This window comes from Gavialis gangeticus, unplaced genomic scaffold (assembly GCF_001723915.1).
Source record: "Gavialis gangeticus isolate Ggan-Ray unplaced genomic scaffold, GavGan_comp1, whole genome shotgun sequence".
Lineage (NCBI taxonomy): Eukaryota > Metazoa > Chordata > Crocodylia > Gavialidae > Gavialis > Gavialis gangeticus.
This window is the reverse complement of record NW_017729018.1, coordinates 1,769,448-1,776,558: the sequence shown is the minus strand read 5'-3', so window position 1 is coordinate 1,776,558 and position 7,111 is coordinate 1,769,448. Positions and strand designations below refer to the sequence as shown.

At 45.2% G+C, this 7,111-nt stretch overlaps 1 protein-coding gene across 1 annotated transcript in view; it reads left to right on the top strand.

Annotated features, from left to right (window-relative positions):
• LOC109294749 (excitatory amino acid transporter 1-like) overlaps positions 1 to 7,111 on the top strand; it is a 128,444-nt gene that overhangs the window by 110,062 nt on the left and 11,271 nt on the right. Inside the window, exons 8-9 of the mRNA XM_019513203.1 lie at positions 1,202 to 1,396; positions 5,842 to 5,976. Coding sequence (XP_019368748.1) covers positions 1,202 to 1,396; positions 5,842 to 5,976 — 330 coding nt within the window. The remainder of the gene's footprint in view (positions 1 to 1,201; positions 1,397 to 5,841; positions 5,977 to 7,111) is intronic.

The following is a 7,111-nucleotide window of genomic DNA, read 5'->3' as shown; positions in this document are numbered from 1 at the left end:
AGATCAACAGCAAATAGGTGGAGCCCTTTTCTCCCCGGCACCACCTGGGGTGTCGAGGAACAATGGTAATAAGCTGATGGACAATAGGTTTAGGTTAGAGATCAGAAGGCAATTTTTTACAGTTAGGTTGTCGAGAATCTGAAACCTACTTCCTAGGGAAGTGGTCCTCGCCCCTACCTTGGCAAAATTCAAGAGGAGGTTGGATGATCACTTGTCTGGGGTCTTCATTCCAGCATTCATTCCTGCCTGTAGCAGGTGGTCAGGCTAGATGATCTGTTCAGGTCCCTCCTGATCCTAGCTACTATGAAACTATCACATATATTCTTACACATTTTTCTCCCTTCCTCTCTATACATATTCCCTTACACATATATATGAAATCATGTTTACTCACATAACATACACACTCATGTACAAACACATTCTTACACAGTATCTTTCTGTCATACATAGGCACTTTTTCTCACATATATACACAAATGCACACACAATCACACTTGTTTACTCACAAAAGGCTGTCTATTCATATACAGTGAGAAGACATAAAAGCTTAGGCTTGTCTAACAATGATGCAAAAAATATCAGGGCCCCTTCTTGCAATAGTACTTGCATCCCTGTGGTATGTCCAACAAGTTCCTAATCCTGGCCTTGTTCTGATATGGCCAGCAGCAAGTCTACACAGACCCAATCCCAAGACTCTTAGGAGATCATGTGTCAAATGTACAGCTGCAGAGTGTGCCATGTCTTGGGAGATCTGCTTGGCCTGCATTCCCTCCCAAGATGACTACTGAGCTCCACCTGCTGGGCTACTGTGACCTTTCTTTGCACACCTGGCAGAGTGAGAAATCAGAGAGAAATACTGACAAATGAGGCAGTGGTCAAATATGCTTGGGGTGTGTGGTCTTTGATGTTGTCTAGAGGTAGGCAGCATGGTCTGGAATTAGAGATTTGAACTGTGAAGTCATATTTGGTGGTGAACCACCTTGAACAAAATCACTTCTTGTCTCTGAAATACCTTCTTTACCAAGGCGGGTTTTAGGCAAAATGCGGGAGAGAGTAAGATGTTCAGGGACCCTTTAGTGTTTGCAGAGGTATACTCTGTAATTAAGTGCCTTTGGGCAGGATACACTCTGTGCTTCGCTAGTTACTGTCCCAAAAGTCAAGTGCTTCATTTTCACAGTCTTTTGGTGTTTTCTTTCAGCTCGGCCACTCTCCCCATCACATTCAGGTGCTTAGAAGGAAACATTGGAGTGGATAGGCGTGTAACTAGATTTGTTCTGCCTGTGGGAGCGACTATTAACATGGATGGCACAGCTCTGTATGAGGCCCTGGCAGCCATCTTCATCGCACAAGTCAACAATTATGAACTTGACTTCGGGCAGATCATCACAATAAGGTGTGTTTGTGTGCGCTTGTATCATGGTTTAGCTGAGCCCTCCAACTTGTGCTGGATGGGACCCTGAGGGTTTTGAAAGCCCAATTCAAATGTGACCAGGCTTCTGCTCCACTTAGAAGATACAGTAAAAAGAGACAGGGGAGAGGGGGAGAGGAGAAGAAATAAATATAATCTAGACATCATACCTCTTGGGCCTCACTTATACCAGTGGTTGCCTACAGGGAGTTCCACTATAAAATGGCCAGAGGCCTGCAAAGCCCAATTTGTGGTACACAGTATGAGCCATTGTGAGGACCAAGCAGCAGGGGTTGGACCTGGAAGGTTGGGCAGGGAAGTGGAGTGGGTTTCTGACAAATTGACTCACATAATAAATATTGGTTTACCACTGAACTAGATAAGCAAGTTTTAAACTGAAGTGCCTTGAAAATCTTGTGAATTTAAATTACTTATGGGAAGCTCAGAATAGTCTTGTAAATTAAAAAAGAGAGATTGAGACCTTCCCCATATGTTGGATTCAGAATGGAATGCAAAGACACTGTATAGATGGTGAGTTAAAAATAAGCAACAAGTACTTGGTCAAACCTTTGGAAGTTCCCACAAAGGAATCCTTTGAGGTCTTTGCTGGAACAGAGTCTTTCAGAGGAAAGAATAATTTCTCCAAGTTTTGGATGATAACCAGGAGTTTGTTAGTATTTCTAGTGTTAGACTGATGGTTGTAGCCATGAATATCCATGAATATAATGTGAGAATTCAAGACACCCTTTGTAGCAAAATGCAAGCTTCAGGGGCTGCAACACAGCAGAAAGTAGGCAAAGAGTAAGTCTGGCTCAGTGAATGATAAATGGCTGGCCCCATGGGAGTTAAAAAGCACTGACAGAACTGCACAGCTGCAGAGTGCTTAAAAATGCCCAATCATGTGACAAATTGAACCCCCATTACATGAGGGTTCAAATGAAGGTGCTCCAAAGCAGGGCGCCTTCAGTAGCATTTGCCACTACAGGCCGGGAGCAGGGCTGGGCAGAAGCTTGTCTGTCTTTAGAATGAGAGGGGACAGAGATCTGTCTGGGGTTTGTCCAGCCTGCATTGGAGGATGGGGTGTGTAGATTGGAGTCCCCCCTGACCATAAGGTGGGGAGGCTCCAATCCACCCACCTCACCCTCCAGTGCAGACTGGGCAAATCCCAGACCAAGCTCCCTCCACTCTTCCCCCCACATTCTGAAGACAGCATCAGAGCTGGGAAGGGGGAGGGGCAGGACTAGGGAGGAGCCACTGCAGACACACAGCTGCTCCAAACTGGAGCTCAATCCCCCAGCCCCCAAGACCCAACAGCCAATGTCTGTTGTGTTGGGGGAGTGCTGTAACTCATGGCACTTCCTGTGAAGCACCATGAGTTACAACAGTGAGCTGCACATTTGTCAGTGCCCACAGTGTCTGCTGTGAGATCCTGATTAACTGGGGATGGCAGAGAAAAGAACTATAGAGGCAGCTGCAGAGGGCTGGTGCTGCTGCTGTGTTCAAGGCTGATTGTATGCATAGCGACTGCACGTGTGCACTGCATTGCACACTGATCACCTTTGCCCCAGGGTGACATGACTTTTCTCAGTGACTTGAGGCCAGAAGAGGTGTCAAAGCTGTTTTAGCTGATAGGGGTTTGAGTGCCTTTGAGTATATTGAATTTATTACTCTTACATTAATTGCCCCTTTTAATGACACTGGTTCTGTGATAAGGATGCTGGACTAGAATCATACAAGGAAGAAATCACTTGGTGAACTGTTGCACTTTTTTACTGTTAAAGTTGTGGCTTATTTACAGTTGGAATTTGCCTAGTATCAACTTCCAGCCACTAGATCTTGTTCTTCTTTGGTCTGCAAAGAGTTATCTGGTATTATAAATGTCCTATGTACATAGTCCTCATCCCACATGCAATTTATAGTTTGATGGTGACAGTGTGCTTAGGAGTCTAGTCAATGATGCACTGGAGGATAAGAGTATTGGCAAGATGGGAGTCCAGGAAGTGCGGTCGTTCCTAAAGGAAGTGATCCTTTGGGCACAGAGGGAGACTATCCCAGTACAAGGGAAAAGGGGGAAACGAGCCAAAAAACTTCCTTGGCTAAACAGGGAAATCCAAGGGAGCCTAAGGGCAAAAAAGAAGGCATACAGGCGGTGGAAGCAGGGGGAAGCTACCAAGGAGGAGTGTACCTACTTGGCCCACACTTGCAGGAAGGCAGTCAGAAAGGCCAAAGCAACTGCAGAGCTGAGGCTGGCAACACAAATTAATGACAACAAAAAGGTTTTTTTAGGTATGTAGGGAGTAAAAGGAAGGTGGAGGACAGTAAAGTCCCCTACTGAACAAGAAGGAGAAATTAGTGACAGACAGGGAGGACAAGGCTGAGCTATTCAATAAGTTTTTTGCCTCGGTGTCCCTGAACAGGGGTCAAGATAAGTCTCCTAAGGGGTTCTTAGATGGGCATCAGGTGACACCAGCCCACCAACTGTTGACGCTGACTTGGTACAAAGTCATTTGGATGGACTGGAAGTGTTTCAGTAGGCCTGGATGAGCTTCATCCGAGAGTACTGAAGGAATTGGCTGGTGTCATAGCAGAACCACCGGCATGGCTGTTTGAGCACTTATGGCATGCAGGTCAGGTCCTGGAGGACTGGAAAAGGGCCAATGTGGTCCCTATTTTCAAGAAGGGAAAGAAGGAGGATTTGAGTAATTATAGGCCAGTCAGTCTCACCGCCATCCTTGGAAAAGTCTTTGAAAAGATTATGAAGAATCATATTTGTGGGAGTCCAGCGGGAAAATGGAAAAGAGGTGGATGTTGTTTTCCTGGATTTTAGAAAGGACTTCGATACAGTATCTCATCCCAGTCTCATAACTGAATTAAGAGGCTGTGACATAGGTGTTTATACAGTCTGGTGGATGGCAAATTGGCTTAGCAGTTGCACCCAGAGAGTGGTAGTAGATGGGTCGGTATTGACCTGGAAGGATGTGGGTAGTGGGGTCCCGCAGGGTTCAGTCCTTGGACCTGTACTCTTCAATATCTTCATCAGTGACTTGGATGTGGGTGTGAAGTGTACTCTGTCCAAGTTTGCAGACAATACTAAATTGTGGGGTGGAGTGCACACTCCAGAGGGTAGGGAATGATTGCAGGCAGACCTGCACAGGATAGAAAAGTGGGCAGTACACAACAGGGTGCAGTACAACAAGGACAAGTGCAGAGTGCTGCACCTAGGGCGCAAAAATATCCAGCACACCTATTGGCTGGGAAGTGACCCTCTCAGCAGCACAGAAGCGGAAAGGGATCTCGGAGTCATAGTGGACTCCAAAATGAACATGAGTCATCAGTGTGATGAAATCATCAGCAAAGCTAACCACAATTTATTATGCATCAGCAGATGCATGACAAATAGATCCAAGGAGGTGATACTTCCCCTCTGTGCGGCATTGGTCAGACCGCAGTTGGAGTACTGCGTCCAGTTTTGGGCACCGTACTTCAAGAAGGATGTGGATAGACTTGAGGGGGTCCAGAGGAGGGCCACTTGTATAGTGAGGGGCTTACAGGACAAGCCCTATGAGGAGAGACTGAGGGACCTGGACCTCTTCAGCCCCCGCAAGAGAAGGCTGAGAGGTGATCTTGTGGCCACCTACAAATTCATTAAGGGGACACAGCAAGGGATCGGCAATGCTCTGTTCACCAGGGCGCCTCTTGGAGTAACAAGGAACAATGGTCACAAACTGACAGAGAGTAGATTTAGGCTAGATATAAGGAAAAACTTCTTCACAGTAAGGGTGGCCAAAATTTGGAATGGGCTTTCAAGGGAGGTGGTGCTGTCCCGTACCTTGGGGGTCTTTAAGAGAAGGCTGGATAGGCATCTGGCTGGGCTCATCTGACCCCAGGGCTCTTTCGTGCCTAGGCAGGGTGTCGGACTCAATGAGGTCCCTTCCAACCCTAGCATCTACGAGTCTAGGACAGTAAATGAGGTAGGGGCCACACACAAATGTTAAGTGTAAAACAGAATGTTGGACAGCTGCCTCATTTCCAAGCCACTATCCTTCCTGAGCACTGAATGAGGTGAGTAATTGTGGGGAATATAGTAAATGATCATAAAATACAAAATTATATAATAATGTTTTGATATATAGGGATAGGGTTATGATTCCACATGCAACCATAAATCTGGTGTATTATAATTTTCCTGTGCTGGAGTTTGCAACCCTAATATCATTTTAATGTAGATAGAGTTTTGCTTGTAATTAAAGACAGAGAATCAAACTAAAATAATTGTAAAACCAATTTTTCCACTTAAGTCATGGGAAGCTTTGTCAATAATTTTGCCACTGGAGCAGGAACATACACTAATTAAATGCAGTCTCTCCTATTTAGAAAGGCATGGCCTCTTTTTCTTTTCTTGCTGATAATTGTTTTTCTGTCCTCTCCAGCATCACTGCCACAGCAGCCAGTATTGGAGCAGCAGGTATCCCACAGGCAGGCCTAGTGACAATGGTTATAGTATTGACATCAGTGGGGCTGCCAACAGAGGACATCACACTGATCATCGCTGTGGACTGGTTTCTGTAAGTTCCTGCAGAGCAGCGGACACTGCCTAGTCCAGGTCCCTCTCTGCAGTATTCTGGAGTTTACTTTGCACAGTCCCTGTCAGGAACACTTATTTGAAATATTTGGAATCATATTGTTTCTGTTCCAGGAAAAAGGATTCAGTACTAAAATACTAGGGTTACAAGGGTTACACTACTAGGGTAATTAATTAAGTTTGTAACATGCACCTGTCCCCAAGATCATTCCTGTTCCTTAAAAAACCTTAAAACCTGCATATCCATAGAGCAGCAGCTGCCATATTTGATCATAAAAATGTGATGAAAATACTCTAAAAATAAACACAGTAGGCTGAAAGAACAATTCCCAATTCTGGGATTATTTGTAAGAAGGAAACTGAAGAGAGCTGTAGACAACTGACAGGGCAGCGAGGGAAGAGGGGCGTTGAATGGCAGAAGGTGCATCTATGCAAGTTTGCATTAGAGAGAGAGTGTTACTGAAGGTATGAGGCTGGTCGAGGAAAACTAAGGAAGTGGGAGCTTTTGAAATAAAGCTGGCTGTTGTGCTTAAAAATATTGCACATCTACTGGAAAAAGCTTTAAGTAATGCTTAAGCTTTTTCTGCTCAGCGTGTTGCACGAATTACCAATTAGCTCAAATGATGAGAGAGATAAGGCAAAATACCATGTTTATTGATTATAATATTGAAAAGAGCGCTCATACATACACATACACTCACTCTCAATTACTCTGCAGATGTTATAGTTACCAAAATTCATTGCTCAAAAACTACACTAGGTAGCCAGCATAGTTAGTATGAGATCAGGAATGGGGGATACAGACACATCTGTGTTCCAGTAAAGTTCATAGAGTGTTACCCCACCTCTTGCTGCTAAGTCTCTCTCCTTTATAGTTTCATAGTTTCTAGGGTCAGAAGGGACCTGAGTAGATCATCTAGTCCGACCCCTTGCCATGGCAGGAAAGAGTACTGGGGTCAAACGACCCCCGCAAGTTGTTCATCTAACCTCCTCTTAAAAACCCCCAGGGTAGGAACCTGCACCACTTCTCTTGGAAGTTGGTTCCAGATCCTAGCCGCTCTGACTGTGAAGTAGCGCCTCCTGATATCTAGCCTAAATCTACCCTCTGCCAGCTTGTG